Genomic DNA, 20,122 nt, shown 5'->3' on the forward strand with positions numbered 1-20,122 from the left:
AAAAGTAAGAACTTTGTGTGGCAGAAACTGCTACAGATTCACCAATCTCCATTTTTTTCCCTCTATGAATTCAGCTGGACTACATTTCCCAAGCTCCCTTGCAGCTACATGAGCCCACGTGACTGAACTTTGGCCAATGAATGCTCAGAAGTGGTGAACGTCTCCAAAAGGTCTATCCCAGAAGGTTCCCCATGTGGCCCTCCACTTCCTCTCAGCCCTTATCCCCCAGCTACACACAGAGGGTTCTTGGAGAAGACTCCAAGGCCCTAGGGTATGGCAAAGCCCTCAGATGAATAGGCTGTGGACCTGAGTATAGAGCGGAACCCTGCCCCCACTCCATGGATCTTCAATTAACTGTGACTTCAGAAAGAATAAGCATTTATTATGTTAAGCCCTTAAGATGTGAGGCTGTTTGTCACAGCAGTGAGCCTACTGTGATTGACATATTTATATGGCATTTTAGAATTTTGGAGCAGAAGACTCTTTAGTCTCCACATTTTAAAGAGGAGGAAACTGGTCTACCTGCTAAGTAGAATGTAATGCAGCCTTTAAAATAAAAAAAAAAATGAAATAACATAAAAATCCTCTTTGAGTGCTCCTGAAATGTCATTTTTTAAAAAAGCAAGAGAAAAATGATTATAAATACTTAGGAAACCCCTATGAATAGAAAAAAAAAATACAGAAAGGAAATATATGAAAATATTATCAGAGTTTGGACTTGGAGCCAATGAGCAATTTTTTTTTCCCCTTCTTTTTTGTGCTTTCCCATATTTTCCTGAATTGAGCACATTTTACCTTTATAGAGAAAAGTAAAATGTAAACTCACATGCTAAGGTTGTCACAGATTGAGCGCCCCAGATGTGTGGAAGAAGAGCCAAGTGTTGTAGAGCGTTCCTCCTCAATTCCACCAGAAACCCAGCCTTTCGTGTCAGAGCCAGAGAAGCCATTTGCTCCTGTGACCTCCCGGTAGTGGCAGGGCCTGGAGTGGGAGGTGGGGCGGGGGCAGTGGGTCAGGACCCCGCACAGGACTCACTTGTTGACACAATCCTCCCTTTTGTTGTAGGCGTGAATGATGCCCAGACCCTGCACGGAGGAGGTGATGTGGGAGAACCAGGGGGATCGGCTGATGTTCTCCACCTTCTTGAGCTCCTGGACTCCTCTGTGGAAGACACTGTAGAGAAACCAAGAGGGGTCAAGAGGACCACCGAGTGTGGTCTCAGTGGGCTCACACCGGGCACATGCAGATTTGACTACACCCTCATGCAAGCCTCAGTCAGGGACTTACAACACCTGACTTGGAGAATGAGTTGGCCCTCTGTCTTCTCTAGATGGGGCAAGGCAGCAGCAGTGTGAGGGACAGGCAGGGAGGAGGAGGAAGGAAGGTCTGAGAAGTGGGAGTCTGCCGTTCCTTCCTCGGGTCTCAGTTCTGCATGCTTCTCGGAGCATAAATGTCTTTATGCATAATGTGACTCTAGTGCATGAAGATAAGAATTCTCCGTACAGCGCAGCCCCTAATTACAAGGCAACCACCTTTTGGTGCCCAATGAAAGAAAAAATGAGCTGTTCCAACTCTGGGGGAAAAAAACCTGTGTGTCAGCTGCCAAGGTCAAAGATAATTTTGACCAAAAATCGCTCTAGCCTAAGGAGCTGATTTTAGAACTGATCCCTCCATAGGAGGCAACTCCCCTGTGTGCTGAAGCTCCAGGATGCAGTCATTGGCAGGCCGGCCTGTGAGAACTAACCTAATCTGACCTCCAGAGGAGAGAGGGAAAAACCTCATCAGTTCAGAGCTCAAGTGAGTGGGACGCATTTGGATAATTCAGCCCTGCTCTGACTTGTCTTTATAGCAAAAGATGGGGGTACAGCACAGAGCAGGGGAAATGTTGCTGTGTAAATTGACATCATAAACAAGGGAACAAACAGGAATAATGATCAGACAAATGCAGGGTTTATAAAAATGAACACCAGGGAACCTAAGATGGCAGCTAGGTGAGATAGGACAAAAAAACACCTCTGTGAAAAATACTAGATAAAAACCAGAAAGTGACCCAGAACTCCACTTCCAGTGATGCGCCAGCCAGGCAAGGTCTGCAAAATCCACAGGGGATGTGCATTTGGTGAAACCAGGAGCCTGTATTCTGAAATGAGTGAGTGAGCCGGCTGAAAGTCCTGTGGCCGCGCTGCAGTGTGGGGAAATGGTGGGCTGGCATTTGGAGATGGACTAGTTCTTTAAAAAAAAAAGCCTGGGAGTGGCTGCAGATATGATGGGGAGAGCCACACAGTGAAGCATGGCAGGAGTGGGCTGGGCTAATGCCACGGTGTCTGGCATGGAGGATACCCCTTCCCACACCCACTGCTGATTATTTCAAGACCAGAGGAACAGAGGACAGCCAAAAGGAGAAAAAAACCACATTCCTTGCAGCGATCTCCCCAGCGGGCAGGGGACAATCCTGCCTGGGGCCAGACCCACAGCCCAGAGCCACATCAAGAAACCCAGTGTGACAGGGAATCTTTCCCACAGCACTGCACACAAGCCACAATATCAGCTGTCGACAGTGGCCTTTAATACAACCACGGCTGACTGTCCCGGAGCTGGGAGGGCGGAGCTGTGCATAAAGGGGGAGGTTAACACATCCCATTCAACCTTCTTTGAAGCAGGCTGGGAGCGCCCCTGCATGGCCCAGCCACCCAGGGCTTCCCCTGCGGGCCGGCAGGCACTTGTGACGTGGCACAGCCCTCCCTCAGCAGAGCTCCTGGAAGAACACAGCTGGGAAGGGGGAACCGCTCGGAAATCCCAGGGACCCTAAGCTAATACCAAGGACTTGTGGATCAGAGCAGAGACAATCTGTGGTGAGACTGAAATGAAGGCTTAGGCTCCCGCAACAGCCTTAAATCTCTGGGAACACCTGGGACATTTGATTATTAAAGCTGCCCTCCCTCCCTAACCACCCAGACACACGCCCCACATTCAGGGCAGACAGCACCAGCAACACACCCAAACTTGGTGCACCAATTGGACCCCACAAGAATCAGACCCCCACACACCACAAAGACAAAGCGGAGGAGAACTGACTCAAGGGGAATAGGTGACTCATGGACGCCATCTGCTGGTTAGTTAGAGAAAGTGTACGCCACCAAGCTGTAGATCTGACAAATTAGGGATCAAGTAAAGCAAATGCCAAGAGGCCAAAAAACAACAGAAAATCCTAAAGCATATGACAAAACCAGATGTTATGGAGAACCCAAACCCAAACACCCAAATCAAAAGATCAGAAGACACACAGTACTTGGCACAATTAATCAAAGAATTACAGACAGGCAACAAGAGCATGGCTCAGGATATAAAGAACATGAAGAAGAGCATGGCACAGGATATAAAGGACATAAAGAAGACCCTAGAAGAGCATAAAGAAGAAATTGCAAGAGTAAATAAAAAAATAGAAGATCTTATGGAAATAAAAGAAACTTGGCCAAATTAAAAAGACTCTGGATATTCACAATACAAGACTAGAGGAAGCTGAACAATATCTCAGTGTCCTAGAAATCCACAGAACAGAAAATGAAAGAACAAAAGAAAGAATGGAGAAAAAAAATCGAAAAAATCGAAATGGATCTCAGGGATAGGATAGATAAAACGTCCAAACTTAAGACTCATTGGTGTCCCAGAAGGGGAAGAGAAGGGTAAAGGTCTAGAAAGAGTATTCAAAGAAATTGTTGGGGAAAACTTCCCAAACCTTCTACACAATATAAATACACAAAGCATAAATGCCCAGCGAACTCCAAATAGAATAAATCCAAATAAACCCACTCCGAGACATATTCTGATCAGACTCTCAAATATTGAAGGAGCAAGTTCTGAAAACAGCAAGAGAAAAGCAATTCACCACATACAAAGGAAACAACATAAGACTAAGTTGTGACTACTCAGCAGCCACCATGGAGGCGAGAAGGCAGTGGCACGATATATTTAAAATTCTGAGTGAGAAAAATTTCCAACCAAGAATAGATAAAGTATTCTATCCAGCAAAACTCTCCTTCAAATTTGAGGGAGAGCTTAAATTTTTCACAGACAAACAAATGCTGAGAGAATTAGCTAATAAAAGACCTGCCCTACTTCAGATACTAAAGGGAGCCCTACTGACAGAGAAAAAAGCTGAGGGACTTCACCACCAGTAGATCAGTCCTATAAGAAATGCTAAAGGGACTTGTGCAGGCTGAAAGGAAGGGACACTAAACAATTGACTGAAACTACATGAAGAAATAAAGGGTACCACTAAAGATCACATGGTAAATATAAATACCAATACTACTGTATTTTTGATTTGTAACTCCACTATTTACTTCCTACAGGATCTAAAATACATAACCTGTAATGATAAATCAGTGGTTTTGGACTCAATGTAAAATATGTAATTTTTGACAAGAACTACATAAAGGTGGGGGAATGGAGGAGTATAGGAACATAGTTATGTGTCATATTGAAGTTAAGTTGGTATCAAAGAAAAACAAGATTGTTACAGATTTCAGATGTTAAATTTAAGCCCCACGGTAAACACAAAGAAAGTATCAGAGAATATGACCATAGAGATGAAAAGTAGAGTAGGGGTTCTGCGAAGTGGGGGAAGGAGCAATGGGGAGTTAAGAAATGAGTGTAGAGTTTCTGTTTGGGGTGAAGGGAAACTTCTAGAAATGGATGGTGGGAAGGTGATAGCATTGCAACATTCTAAATGTGATTAATCCAACTAATGGAATGCTAGGGAAGGGTGGAATGGGAAGATTTAAGCTGTAAATATGTTTCCACAATTGGAAAAAAAAAAAAAGACAGTCTAAATAGGTAACGACAATTAAATGCCAAGGATGATCCTGGATGGGATCTGAGGATGGAGGAGAGGAGGCTCAAAGGGACACAGATGGGACACAAGGCAAAAAAAAAAAAAAAAGGAAATAGAGAATGTAAGCTTTGTATCAAGGTTGAATTTCTTGAACTTCTTAGCTGCGTTTAATGGGATTGCATAAAAGAATGTTCTTGTTCATGGAAAACATATACGTGAATTATATTGTTTTTTCAAGTATGTGTGCAGCTTGCTCTCATATGTTCAGAAGACAGAGCAATAGATGATGGATGATAGGGAGGGAGGGAGGGAAAGAAAGAAAGTAATGGTGGTGTGACAGGATGTTAAAGGTTGTGGATCGGGGTATCAGGGGAGGGGAGTTGGGGTATGCTGGAGTTCTAAGTATGGGGTTTGTACTGTTTTTGCAACTGTTCCTGTAAGTTTGAATTTATCTCAAAATAAAATTTCTTATAATTAAAAAAAAAAAAAAAAAAAGAACACCAGCCCAAAGAATCTACTTTAAGAACTGATGTCCAGGTCAGCTTTATCTCTGAAGCACTAACACAAATTATTTAATTTGGTCATCACAATAAGCCCTTGACTGGAGATGGAGGTCATTTGTCCTTTCTCAGAAATACCATTGATGCAGTGGGAGACTGGAGTCCAGCTGTCCCCACTCCCAGGCACTAGTGTCCGTAGCCACACCAGCTTCCCCCACTGTTGCCAGATGTCAAGTCCAGACCTGCAGCCTAGATGCATCTCTACAGCCACATTTGCCATTGTCCACTGGCACCACCCATGGACCTGATCCACAGACTTGAAGCCTCTAAGACCAAGCTCATAAACCTGATGACCAAAATCCCACTTCTCTTCATATCACTCCCCACCTTGGCATCATCCTTGGTTTCTCCATCTCCCCAGTACTCCAAATTCCACCAGTCATGAATACCTCAGACATGGCTCTCCCAATTCATTCCTCTTTTTCTGTTCCCACTGGGGCTGCCTCATCATCTGTCACTCATACTCCACCTTTCAAGAGAAGCCCATCCTGTAGACCTGCCCTGATCTTTCCATTGCTCCATCCATCCTCCACATTTTGGTCAAAGCAATCTTTCTAAAACTCAAATCTGCATGTGGCTAGATTAAAACAGCCCTGCTTACAGGTAGAGGCAGGTTTAGGGTTTGTGGGCTGAGGCTTTTACAATCTGGGGTGCCCTCTTTAAGAACCTCAGTACAGCACAGGGCTGGGCACATCTAGGAGCTGATTTTTATGTAAACTTTAAGCTTCCTAACATTGTATTCCATTTCTAATTTACAAGACACTTTTACTCATATGGTCTCATTTGATCCTCATAACCTCTGAAACAGATGAGGCATATATTTTAATGATCAGCATTTTAGAGATGGGGATACTGAGGCTTGCAGGCATTTCTCTGATTTCTGCAAGGCCCTTCAACTAGTCTTGCGGCAGAGCTGATTTCCTACCCTTGGCCCTCATTCAATGCCCACCTTGCTCAGGAGCAGAGAGGAGTCAGTCTTCTGCAGGCTGGGATCATAGCTGCCCTCCTGGGTGGGCACGAGAGTGGGCATGGGGGCACAGCCCCAGCAGAAAACCCCCATGCTGAACAGCCTGAAGCTTTCCTCTAACCATATCCCTGGTTGGGGTGGGGGCTAATTCTCAAAGCTCAGAGTGAAGACTGATCCCCTGACTCTTCTCCAGCACCAGGAAGGGCAGATCCCCACGGTGAAGAGCACAGCAGACAGCAACCTCGCTTATTTGTGACCAATCCTGGGACTAGAGACTTAACCTCCCGGTAATATTTACCTTGCCAGGTTATCCTGAGGCTAAACCACTAGGATGTATGCAAAGCACTTAGCATAGCACAAAGTACTAAAAATCAATATGCTCCACCATCAGAGAAGACAGTAAGAGTTCAATACCACATGACACCTGGCCATTGGGTGTAGTTAATGGAGAATGCTCTGTGTCGATTGGAAGTGTGTGTGTGTGTGTGTGTGTGTGTGTGTGTTTGGTTGTCTCCTTTTTAAATAGCACATCGACCTACCGTAAAAGAATGAGGAAGCCCACAGCAAGGCCACTGAGGACTAAAAGGATGGCTGGGAAGACAGCAGCCAAGATTATGAGAATGAACACCACCATGAAAAACTGCTGCAGAAAGTTCTCTGCGTGGAATGGCAGCCTCACATCCAGCTCGTCCATTTCCTTGGAAAAACGGTTCATTAGCCTACCAGTGGGAGTCGTATCAAAGAAGCTCATTGGGCTCTTTAAGATCTGTGGATAAAAGCAGAGAGTCAAGCAGAGTTGAGTTGGGTATTTAGTAAACCCCACCGCTCTGCTGGGGCTGGGATTGTGAGTGCAGAGCCTTGCCTCTCTTTCCGGGGCACAGCACAACATGCCAGGTGATCTTGAGGAAGTCAGGATGCTCCCATTCTTGTGTCCACCACGAGTGAGAGTGGGGGTGAGAGATCCTGCTTCTGCAGGAGCCCCAGTAGAGAGGGGTTAATGTGCCCCAGGGCAACAGAAAGCCACTTTCTGCGGCGTCTCCCCAGCCCCACTGCTGTGTGCAAGCTGTGCCCACTGGCCGGGGCTCTCACACTCTACAGCTCCTGCCTACTGCAGCTGCGGAATGAGGAGGGGCTGGAAGTACCTCTTGGGGCCCCCAAAGTCACTCAGAATTCTTGGGAGCAGAACAGGCCCTTCTAGACTAAAGGTGGCTCAGTGTTGCTTCCTCAGGGAGGCTCTGCTGACCGCCCCCACCTGGTCCCTGGCCAGCTGAGAGCCCACGATCCACCCCACAGCTCCCTGGAGTTTGCCTTCACAGCTGGTGACTGGGTATGTGGGAGAGTCTTCCCGGACTAGGCCGCCAGCTCCCTGCGGGCTGTCTGTCCTCAGGGCCCAGCCCAGCACCTGGTGAAGAGTCAGCGCTCAGTAACCCCTGAATGACGGTCAGCCACACATGAGCCCCTGGAGGCCACACCTTGTCAAAAACTTGGTCATGCAGGGATGAGGATGCCATCAGGGTGGTCTTGGTGAAGGTGAAACCCTTGGTGATGCCGAACGCCAGCATGGACACCATGCTCCCTGCATACACCCACTGGTACACGGGGTCCCCGCTGTTGGCCGGGACTGTGCTCTTCTCACACGCAGTCCTGTTGTCCTGGGGCCCACAGGTCATCTTCGGAAAAACAGGAAAGAGGAAAAAAAGAACTGGTAAACTGTCGGGAGAATAGGAACTTTCCAGAGAATCTTTCCAGAGAGAGAAATCCTAAATGTGGGGCCTCATTGTTAAGGATGAGTCACATGAGTAAACTCAAGTCAGTTCTCTCTGAGGGCCTCTGAGCTTTGCTTGGGTCCTCCTCCCGGGTAGGCACCTGACTTGAGAGCTCAATAAAAAAGGCAGACAAGCCAGGCAGACACAGCTGGCCATCTCAGAAGCTAACTATGCCTCAGGAGACCGGAGGAGGTGCTGGGCCTGGAAGATCATGGTGGGAGCAAACATGGAATCTGGGTTCTAGGAGGCAGGCTGAGCAAACTTGAGGCAGCCTAGACAGGAGAAGGAATCAGGCATGCCTCCAAATGCTGAGCTGCCTGACAGAAACCACCCTGCCTCTGGGGAGATCCAGGGAATCCCTCTTTACAACAGGCCAGCTCCCCAGCCCTCCCTTTCCTTTTCCCAAGGGGCAACTGCTCTGGAGTCTCTGGGGAGGAGGAGGAGGGTGCTTAGGGAACACAAGGGGCTCTTGGAGGATGCTAAGAGGGGCCCCTAGGTGAGAAGGCAGTCATGTGCTGGGGTTTCCAGGGAGAAGCCATCCCCTCCTCCCAAGAAAGTGACAGTTTCATTTACCTCTGGGCCATGGGCTAAAAGTCAAGGCTGTTTTTCGGGAGCAAATGAGATCCTTTCCTCTAAATACAATTTTCCTGATTACAGTAATAGCAGACATCCACAAAAGCAAAAGCATCCCTACAGAGCTCATTCATAAAAGAACCAGCTTGAAGAGGATACTTGGCTGTGCTGCAAGTACATGTGGTGCAAACACATGGGTGTGCCATCATTGCCGCGTGCTCAATTAACTCAGTTTGGGCTAGGACCCTACACCTTGAAGGAGGTTCTTCAGGAGTGAGAGAACACATGTGTTCCAGTGACGGCTCTCTATTTGGGATATAGAGTAGGCCACCCAATGGCTTCTTCCCTGGGGAATGGCTTTGGGAAGTTGTGCCAAACTCATGGTAGCAGTCTCTCCTCTGCCCAGGCCTCCCCAGTACCTTCTCACTTTGGTTGTCATAGACACAAAATTCCACCAAGATGTAATCTTGCCCAGCATTTCCCAGAAAAGCTTTGAAACCATTGGCCAAAAGTTGGGAAACTTCCAGCAAACTCAAGCAAGAGCAGACCTTCTTGGTCCTCAGTAGGGACCCTACCCTGGGGTGGAGGTGGGGAGCAGAGGAGGCTCCCAGTGGTCTGATAGCATATTGGGGACTGAGGCTGATTCTGTATCCCTCTCCTGTCAAGGAGCCTTTGGAAAGCAGAGCCGGAGGAATCCTCTGGCACCAAGCAGTGTCCGTGACAAATTGCCAGTTTCTCTTCCAAGGTGGAGATTGGTGTTAGTCTTCCTGCCCCTCCCAGACCATCCTTAGAGGTGTCTTGCAGCAGAGGCTGCAGAACTAACCCTATCCTGCAGGCCACGGCTACCCACAGACGTGCTGTTTCTGGCTGGTACACTCTCTTTAGCCAATGCTTTAAGATCTGAAGGTGGCACGTATAAATACAGATGCCTTGCTTGTCTTGAAAATTGAATCGGATTTTGGGAGCCTGACCTCAGGAGTAACTGACCTCAACTATAAGAAGAGGGTCTGAGGGATACCAGTGAGCTCATTCAGACCCACAACCAGCAGCCTTTGTGCTCCTAGACTAAACATTCCCAATGCCCACGGGAAACTCACCTGTGAGCCTTTATCTAACCAGAGGCCCAGCCACCAGTTGCTGAAGGCGGAGCTGCCGATCATCAGGAGGAAGAGGGAGACGGTGAAGAGCGAGAGCAGGTACCCTGCAAGAGGACGGGTGAAGCCCAGGGAGCTGGGGACTTGAGGGGCTGCACTGGGCGTGCCTTCCTCAGATCCACATCCTGATGGGTCATTCTAAGTCTGTGAGAAAAGGACCCCACCCCTGGGAACCATCTTCTAGGCTGATCTAACAAGTCTGGGGGCTGGGCCCCAGCACACCAGTGGAGAAAATATGATCCACCTGGTTGGAAAATGGGTCCAAAATGTCAGCATATTGGGAAAACCTCCAATATGCACTTTAATAGAAGTGACTCCATCTTCTTTTTTAGAGAAAAAAAAAGTCTTGTTGGGGAGAGACGGAGAATGAAACAAGAAGTTTTTGTTGTTGTTGTTTTGCATACCAAGATGGGAATTTTGTATTGAAGGCAGGCAGTGAGCTGCTTGTCACTGTACTCAGTGATTAGAGTATTAGGTTGTGGAAGAGCCAATGCTGGTTCATGCTGCTACTCACTCCATTTCAATAAAATAGAGCCTGGCAGTTTTAATGGAGATAAAGAATGATTCAATTTAAAAAGCCATATTATCAAACTTTAGATGTTTTAGGAAAAAAAAAAAACACATTGATAAACATCCCTGGCATAAAGAGAGTAATTGTTAAAGAAATTACAAAAAGTAAAATCAACAATTTGGGAAGGGATTTTTTTAAATGCAAATTAAGTCAAGAAACCCGTTGTCCACAGGCGACCAGGAGATAGAAAGAGGGTAGAGGTCAGGCATTTGATGCTGAAGGACTACAGATTGTTTAGCGGGATTGTATAGATCCAGAAATAGATCGCATAATACTGTGTGATGCTAGCACAATATTGTAAGTACATTGAACAAAGGTGTCTGTGAGTAAGGCTGAAAGAGGAGGGAAAGGAGAATGTATGACACCAGAGGTGAAGATAGATGATGAAGACTGGGACTGTATAACTTGGCAAAAACTGGAGTGGCCAATGACTCTTACTAAATACACAAATATAAAAATGTTTTTGCATGTGGGAGAGCAAATGAATGTCAACCATGTAGAGTGTTGAAAAAGGGATGGTATTTGGGAAAAAACATAATCAAAGCAAACTGGAGTCTAAGGTCAACAGTAACATTGTAATATCCCTCCATTAAATGTAACAAAGGCAATATGCCAATGCTAAGCGTATATGAGAGGGGGATATAGGGGAGGAATGTGGGATTCTTGGTAGTGGTGTTATTTACTGTCCTTACTATTATATTGTATTGTATGACATGTTTTTCTTTTTATCATCTTTTTTATTATTGCTAAAAAAAAAAAAACAATTTTTCTTGTAGTAATCAACATGTTCAAGTGCTGATTATGGTGATAAATGTACAACTTTATGATGATACCGTGAACAACTGATTGTACACTGTGGATAAACGTATGGTATGTGAATATAACTCTATAAAATTGTAGGAAAAAATATATATAGGAGTAAAAGTGTTGGAGAAAACATGGTGGGAGGGATGTACCTATCTACTGTTGATGAGCAGGTAGAATGGTGTAGCCCTTCTGAAGGTCAGGGTGGTGGTTCCACAAAAAGTTAAGTATGTGGGGACCATCAGGTCCTGCAACCACATTATGGGGTATGTCATTTGAAGATCTGAGAGCAGAGACATGAATGGAAATTTGCCAGCTGGTGTTCATGGAGGCAGCAATCATGATTTGCAATGGGTGGAGGTGACCTAAGGGTCCATAGACTGAGGAACAGACTGGTGAACCGTGGCATATGCATACAATGGAATACTGAGCAACTACGAGGAGTGAAGCTGTGAGACACACAATGAGGTGAATGGATCCTGTGCACTGTATTTGAGTGAAGTACACCAGAAATAAAGGCAAACACTATAATGCCTCGCCAATATGAACTAACTACAATGTGTAAACTCAGAATTGAATCTTAGAACATAGCCTAATGTGGAAATAATTATTGTAATCGTCCCCATATTGTAAGCTCTTACAGCAGTCAACTCTATTCCTGAATTGTAATGCCTGTCTCTAAACTTTGAGATGCTGATCCCTTAGTGTATGACCTGATTGGTCTCTGGAACAATGCATATCTCTGAAACACCTGAAACTCCGAGCTAGAGCTCAGCAGATATGAATGCCAGTATTAGTGCATACAGCAACTGTTAAACAAAAAAAGCTGAAAAAGAGCCCAGACTTCAATTAGTGATATGAATGAAGCAGATCTGGTTAAGACTAGGGCACACCGGGCCAAAGGGTAAAGGTCGAAACTGACTGTGTTTTAAAACTTCCACTTCCATGTGAGACCAAGGGAAGAGATGTCTATTTGGTGCAGGATCTATATTTTCTAAACAGGATAACTCTACAGTCGGTTTGTTCAAATACCACAATTGCATGGAGCTTTGAATAGGAAGTGAGATACAGTGGGTTGGTATAGGTTAGAGTGAAATAGTTACACATTCCAAAGTAATTTGGACAGAGAATAAAAAATATTTTTACAGCCCCCTCCCCACCCTGAGGAGTTGGGGGAAGGCGCAGAAGTGTTGGACATCCTCATCTGGACGGGTGTTGATATTGTCACAAACATTTGGACTGGCGTTTGATGTGCAGAGCCCTCTATCATGGGACTTGCCCTTGTGGGGCTCGGTACTGCAAAGGAGAGGCTAAACTTGCATATAATTGGGCCTAAGAATCTCCCCCGAGTACATCTTTGTTGCTCAGATGTGGCCTCTCTCTCTCTCTCTGAGCCACCTTGGCAGGTGAACTCGCTGCCCTCCCCCCTCCATGGGAACCGACTCCCAGGGGTGTAAATCTCCCTGGCAATGCAGGATATGACTCCTGGGGATGAATCTGGACCTGGCATCATGAAATTGAGAATATCTTCTTGACTAAAAGGGGGATGCAAAATGAGACGAAATACTTTCAGTGGCTGAGAGGTTTCAAGTGGAGTCGAGAGGTCACTCTGGTGGACATTCTTATGCACTATATAGATAACACCTCTTAGGTTTTAATGTATTGGAATAGCTAGAAGTAAATACCTGAAACTACCAAACCCCAACCCAGCAGTCTGGACTTCTGAAGATGACTGTATAATAATGTAGATTACAAGGGGTGACAAGTGTGATTGTGAAAACCTTGTGGATCACACTCCCTTTGTCTAGTGTGTGCATGGATGGGTAGAAAAATGGGGACAAAAACTAAATGACAAATAGGGTGGGATGGGGGGATGGTTTGGGTGCTCTTTTTTTACTTTTATTTTTTATTCTTATTCTGATTCTTTCTGGTGTAAGGAAAATGTTCACAAATAAATTGTGGTGATGAATGCATAACTATATGATCGTAATGTGAACAGTTGATCGTGTACCATGGATGATTGTGTGGTATGTGAATATATTTCAATAAAACTGAATTAAAAAAAAAAAAACCAAATGCAGAGCCAAAAAAAAAACCACAATGAGATACCTTTCCACACCCATTAAAATGGCTGCTATTTTAAATACGGAAAATAAAAAGTTAGAGTAGAAAAACAAAAAAATAAGAAACCCGTTGTTTTATACAAACCTCCGGAAGCCTTAATGTATGTGTGAAACGTTCTCCAGGTCACTGACCCTTCGTGGAGGGACTCGGCCTGGGTGAGCTGGTGCACGGGAACTATAGAGACAAACACAAGAGAATCCATTTCCGGGCCGAGGGGCCCAGCGAGACAAGCACACAGCACGTCCGCATTCGCCACATCACTGCTGGGGGCAGCTATAACCAGGCTTTCGTTTGCCCTGTGCTTTAAATTTTCCAGTACCCTTTTGCTCATTTTATTTTCTTTGATCCTCATCACAGCCCCAAGACATAGGTGGCTTTCAGTTATTCAAGAAATATTTATTAAGCACTTACTATATGCCAGGCCCTAGGACACAGGGTTTGCCTTGGTTCGGTCCCCTAGAGGCAGATCCTAACAAGGGGAAACGAGTATTCGTTTATTTGGCAGCTAAAGGAGGTGGGAAGGTGTACCCTCAAGCCAGCTACCACTGCAGAGAAATCTCAGGGCCACTGCAGAACATCCACCTCAGAGTTTTTTCGCATGTTAGCCTCTGGCTGAGAGTTGCTCCCAGGGGGTGATAATTGCCAGCACTTCCAGCTGCTGAAACACCTATGGCTAGCAGACAGAGCCCTCAGGCAAAGGAAGGTAGAGATTGCAATTGGAAATCGGGCTGGTGTGCACGCACTCAAGTGGTAAGGGCACTACCAGAACCTGCTATGGGTAGGGTGAACAAAAGAGAAGCGGCTCCCTGCTGCTCAGAGCTCATGCATTGGAAGAGACCAAGGGTATCCTTCTCCATCAGCTGCTGCATAGAATCTCTCTTCCCTCCATGTGGCCTTCCCAAGTCCTCTCCATTTTCCCAAGTGGAGGGAAAATGGCAGTATGTTCTCATGAAACAACATTCAGAGGGATGTGATGCTGGCTAAACCAGCTCCCAGCAGACAGTATTGAATGCATTTCTCTTCCCTCTCTATACAGAGCATGAAAACGTCAACTCCAAAGCAGAATCATAAACCACACTTGGCTTTTATAAGCAGAGCTAAATAGAGCTGGACAAGGGGGCACATCCACACACATATGCTGTCTGCACCCTGCCCCGACACCTCAAAGCTTTCACACGTCAAAGGCACCTTGCTGAATAGAGCCACCATTGTACGCTCTGCCTGGGAACATTCTTGTGCTGCTTTGAAAATTTTCAGGCTGCCTTTTGCACATTGCGTCTCCCTCTGGGACTGCAAAATGAGGGAGACGCCTCAGTGAGTCGGCAGAGCCTAATGAAGGGCATCCTGGAGCGCCAAGGGAGCTGGTCAAATCCAAGCAGCCCTCGACTCGCCTTTGCTGTGCTTTAGAAAATGCCCTGGCAGCCGGCATGGTGGGCAGGCGGCTTTAACTGGTTCATAAATGTCTTCCCTTCCTATAGCTTTCAGAGCATTTGAAGCCCTTTTGTTTACCCTTGAAGACTGAGGTAAAATGGTCAGGATTTCAATCTCCTCTTCAAAGAACAGGGGTGGTAAGAAAAGGGGGAGCCCCAAATCCTGGGCAGCCTGGAGCTTTCCTGGGAAAGCGGTTTGAGCCAGAACATGGAAGAGATAGCCAGGTACCTCACTCCAGCCTGGGAGGTTTCCAGAAGGAAAAAAAAAAAATTGTCTTTTCAAAACGTTTGTGCATTTGTTACAAGGACCATCAATGGTGCCCAATTTCGACAATTTGAAGAGTCACTTTTTTTTTCACATTTTAACATCTCTGAAATGAGGTTGTGCCTTCCATTTAACAGTAAGTCGTATCATTTAATTGACTGAGATTTTTCTAAGTGGTACATAAAATAATGGTGATCTTCAAAATGGATGCCATTTTAAATTTGGTGAAATACATTGTTGTTGTTTTCTCCTCCAACCTACACATTCTTGAGGAACAGAACTAACATAGAAAGCCACCTCGTGGTGGGCACTTTGAGGAAAGAAACAGTGAATTTTGATCTCTGCCCTCTCAGTGCCCAGCACAGGGCAGGGCACATAGTAGCTGCTCAGCAAATGTTGAATGAATGACGGGATGGAAGGTAACAGGGTCTAAAGAGGAAAACAGGCAGCTGGACCAGCCCAGCCCTCACCAGGCTCACCTCCCACTTCTCTCCTCCCTGCCTTCTTAGAATTCCCTCATGCTCCAAACCCTTCCCCCTTCCCCACCTTCTAACCACAATGGCCCACTCCAAAGGTCACCTCTTCTGAGAAGTGCTCCCTGACTCCTTACTCCCTCCCTTACCCCCCATTTATCTTATTTCCGATGATTATCCATTTTCCTGTAACCCCCACCAGACCATAAGATCAGGAGGACAGGGGCAATATCTTCTTCACCTTTTTCTCCCCAGCCTGGCTCAATGCCCAGTCCTCATTTGCTGAAAGAATGAATAACCTTATCCCACCTTGATCTCTCTGTGACTGCACAATCCTTTCTTAATGCTTCTCATAAAGAGTGGGAAATATCTCTTGTGATGGCTTTTACCTCTAGTCCCTGTGCATCCTGGTGATTTTTTTCAACTAACAATAATATTAATAGTAATAATAACTGCTAAGGGTAACTATGTCAGGCTCTGTGCTAACTCCTGTCTGGACAGTTTCTCATTTAATCTTTGCAAGAATCTATGAGGTTGCTACTACTACTTCCCCATTTTAGGATTAGAAAACCAAGCCTCAAGAGTAGCCACATAATTTGCCCATGGTCACAAAATTAGTAAGCGGCAGAGCCAGGATTTGGACTCTTGCAGGCAGACTGCAAGACTCACAGTGCCATGCACGCTTGCTCCCCAAAATGCCATACACTCTGCCTACATTTTTCTATCCCAAACAGCAGGTGCTTAACAAACATTTAAGCGTGTACAACTGAGGGAATGAATGGTAAATACCTTTCATGTCTGCAAATTCTGAGTCTGTTTCAGATTCTTTTCCCTCATCCTTTTCAACTCTTGGAGCCAAAACTAGGGTAAGAAATAAAGAGAGACCCGTGTCCATTCATGGGCGTGAGCAATAAAAGAAGAGGGATTCCAACTCTGTATGTACCAGCACCTTCCTCTCCCTCGGCAGGACTCTCCTTCAGGGCTTCCACCACGGCTGCATTGTAAATGTGCTCTGGATCCTGGGGACGAAATGAAATTCCTTCTGAAATCTAAATGACAGACCTTTTCCCAGGCCCAAAAGCATGAGGGGAGACTCCCAATCTCTCCCGCCCAGCTATGCAGAGAGTTACCTTGAACTGCAACCCTCGGAGGTTGTGAATCAGTTTTGCATAGCGCCCTCTCTCTTGCATTAACTTCATGTGGGTTCCCCTTTCACAAATCTCTCCATCTTCCAACAAAAGGACTTCATCACAAGACTCCAAGAACTGCAGAGATAGTAAAGCAATCTGCAGTGGACCGATGGCCTTGGGAAGAGAGAGGAGAACACCATGCCAAACTCCCATCCAGTGGTGCCCTGGGTTCATCTACCTCGGCACAAGCGACAACTGAGGCTGGATAATTCTGTGCTAAAGGGGCAATCCTGTGCATTGTAGGATGTTTACCTGCATCTCTGGCCTCTACCCAGGGATCCCTTGTGTAAACCCCCACACTGAGTTGTGACATCAAAAATGTCTCCAGACGTTGTCAAATGTCCCGGGGTGGGATTTCTCTGTGTGTGTGTGTGTGTGTGTGTGTGAGCGCAAAATCAGTCGCAGCTGAGGAACTCTGATCTAGTACCCATAGCTCTCATGGGTACAAAAGGGGCCCAAAGTCACTGTCAGCGTCAGGCACATTGAATCTTCCTTTGCTATTGCTTCCTAAATGCAGCTGCTCTGCTAAGAAATAGCATCACGGAGATTTGCAAGATGAAATTAACAAAGTCATTGCAGCCAAAACCAATCACTTGGCAGAGAAGCGAAACGTCAAGGTTTCAGCAACAGCCTTCCTCTGAATAACAATATTACAAGTCCCCCTGTCATCCTCATACAGCCCGAGGAGAACAGGTCACAGTGAGGTCCCCAGCACTCAGCCTGAGGACCTTAAACAGCTTTCTCTGCAGCATAAAGATGGAGCAACACTTAATGATCGCAGCCCACATTTTGCCCAAAGCACTTCGGTATTTCTAATTTGAGTCCTCTTCATTTCCATATCACTCCTGAGATCAAAGAGTTCTGCTAATAGGGGTTTCCTTTAATTCTGCAATGAGATGGAACTATTTTCAGAGGATCAACCCATTTAAGAGCCGGAGGCCCTCTCCTGGAGGTGGGCAAGATGCTGTGAGGTTTAACATGGTTTAGCCAAAAAAGCCTTTGCAGTGTGGGCTGGGGTCTTCTCCTCTGCCCACCCAAGGTCAAGTCAGCCTTTGATGCTCTTGAAAGAGGTATCTATGATTGATCATCATATACCTGACTAGCCAGTGTAGACAGGATGAGGGAGGGGTGGGGCCCAAAAGGCCAGATTATGGCAGTTCTACCAGTTTGGACAGCCCCAGTCTCTATGCTCCCTCTGCCTGCCTGCCTGGCTAAGGGTTCCCCTCCCCAGACAGCCCATGCAGAACAGCCTGGCCTTGAATGTCCTATTGAGATGCTTTTTAACTGAGACTTTTTCCTGAAAATAACTTCTCACCTTGACACATCTAACTTTTCAAAGCCTGCTCCCATCTCTTATTTCTCAATCTCCTGCCACCCAGTAAAGAAAGCAGGCAGATGGGAAAAAGGAAGGCCAAGGGCCTGTTATAGCCACCCCCCCCCTTCCCGCACCCCCAAGGCCTTTTCTGCCCGTGCCCGAGACCATGCTCTAGCCCCTGCAGTTCATGGTGAAGCTCCTCTGACCAGCGAGCAGCCAGCTCAGTCCAGTGAGACTCAGCAAGATTTGAGCAGCTTCACCTGCAAACCTTCAAAGAACACGAGCCTGGGTTGGACATCAGCAGCCAGGCTGCCCAGCCTCATTCCATTTCTTTATTCAAGCGATAGAGGAGCGATCATCTAGCCCAAGTACTCAGGGGGACCCACTGCCCTATCAGCCAGGCAGCAAAGCAGCAGAGAAGTGTTTTGGAAAAGCCCCATCTAGTTCTGTGACACTGAGCCCCCTCCTCCTCCTCCAGGACAGACAGGAGGACTGAGATTCCACTGCCACCTGGTGGCTGCCTGCATTTTCCAACACCCAAAACGTGAAATAAAATGACCTTGGTGAAGGTAAAACTTTTTTCTTTTTTTTAACTGAAGGAAGCCTGAGCATCGACAAATGAGGAGACAGACTGGGGCCTGAGAAAAGACAGCTCTTGACCAAGGTCACGCTACTGGTTACTGAGTTTCAAAGACTGGACCAGAATGGGGGTCATGAGTTCTCTGTCCGATGGACTCCTGGAGGAGCAGCTGTGATTCACCTTTCCAGGTTTAAGGCCTCTGCTCAAGATCCCCCAACCTCCAGAATGCAGGTTGTTTCCAGGGACTGGAAGTTCAGGTGCAGAGCTGTGGCTACCACACTTGGCACCCCGGCTGGGCGAGGGTCCCATTCTCAGAAATGCAAGCCTGTCCTCCACCCCCACCCCTGGCAGCAGGGAACTAGGAGCACTGCTCACTCCTGGCCATCTGGATGACTTCTGGAGGTGACAGAGCCCACTAGAGGAAACCTGGGTGATCGCCACAGGCAACATTTGCATGCTTGGAACCTCTTGTGGGGCCAGGATTAGCTGGGGGCAAGACCACAGAGATAGGAAGGCCTGGTTTTCCACGCCCTCTAAGAAGCTTCCTGCTGTCCACATTGGTCCCTCCCAATGGTGGCTGCAGCGCCCTGTAGCCATAGCAACCACATTTGCTGTCTCCCTCCCTACCCCCACAGCTTGACTTACTTTTGCAAGGCAAGGAAACCTGCCTCCTGCCCTCATACCAGGCCCTTCTTTAGCATTTACCCTGGCAGGCGGCAGGAGAGCAAAGAAGACAGCACTTCCATGTCCTGATCCAATGGGCCTCTCAATGAAGATTCAGCCCCGTGGGATCTTGTTGCCAGCAGGAGACACACACAGGCACTTGCACACATGCACATGCACTTGCAAGCACATGCACAGACACACCCCTCTGGGAACTTGCCGTGGAGAAGGGAGAAGAGCGAGAGAGTGTGGAAGGGGGTCATCAGGCTTGTAGCAGGGTGGAGGAGGGTCTGGGATTCCCACCAGCATTGAGGACTCCTTCTGTGGGACTGATGCAGTGAGGGCTGTCCCTACCCTGACAAATTCTTAGTCTCACTCACGGGTAGGCTTTTCCTCAGCAGGATTCCTGCTCCTAATCCTAATCCTAAGGCTCTGAGCAGAGAAAAGCTTCCCATCTCAGCCACAAAAGCCTGGCTTTGACCTCTTTCCCCTGGGGAATGGTGCATCTGCACCCACATCCCAGGGTTTCAACATTCCCTTCTGTCACCAAAGGGCCCCGGCCTCAGGCCTGCCCAGCTAGCCCTGGATGGAGGAAGGATAGGGTCTGAACTGTTTCCACCTTGCTCCCCATCTCCCCACCTGCAATGGTCCAGAACCACAGGTGGGGACTGTGCCAGTTTGGATGTATTATGTCCCCCAAAACTCCATGTTCTTTGATGCAATCTTGTGTGGGCAGACATATTAGTGTTGATTGAATTGGAACCTTTGGATTAGGTTGTTTCCATGGAGATGTGACCCACCCAACTGTAGGTGATAACTCTGATTAGATAATTTCCATGGAGGCGTGGCTCCACC

The 20,122-nt window shown here is 46.8% G+C and overlaps 1 protein-coding gene across 1 annotated transcript in view; it reads right to left on the minus strand.

Moving 5' to 3' along the window:
* The window catches only part of ABCC12 (ATP binding cassette subfamily C member 12), an 85,244-nt gene that overhangs the window by 13,201 nt on the left and 51,921 nt on the right, over nt 1-20,122 (minus strand). The window contains exons 14-21 of the mRNA XM_037816090.1: nt 16,650-16,784; nt 16,459-16,538; nt 16,309-16,385; nt 13,436-13,525; nt 9,796-9,899; nt 7,832-8,029; nt 6,899-7,125; nt 1,034-1,171 (exon numbers count right to left, since the gene is read on the minus strand). Of these exons, the coding sequence (XP_037672018.1) occupies nt 1,034-1,171; nt 6,899-7,125; nt 7,832-8,029; nt 9,796-9,899; nt 13,436-13,525; nt 16,309-16,385; nt 16,459-16,538; nt 16,650-16,784 (1,049 nt within the window). The remainder of the gene's footprint in view (nt 1-1,033; nt 1,172-6,898; nt 7,126-7,831; nt 8,030-9,795; nt 9,900-13,435; nt 13,526-16,308; nt 16,386-16,458; nt 16,539-16,649; nt 16,785-20,122) is intronic.

This window comes from Choloepus didactylus, chromosome 22 (assembly GCF_015220235.1).
Source record: "Choloepus didactylus isolate mChoDid1 chromosome 22, mChoDid1.pri, whole genome shotgun sequence".
Classification (NCBI taxonomy): Eukaryota; Metazoa; Chordata; class Mammalia; order Pilosa; family Megalonychidae; genus Choloepus; species Choloepus didactylus.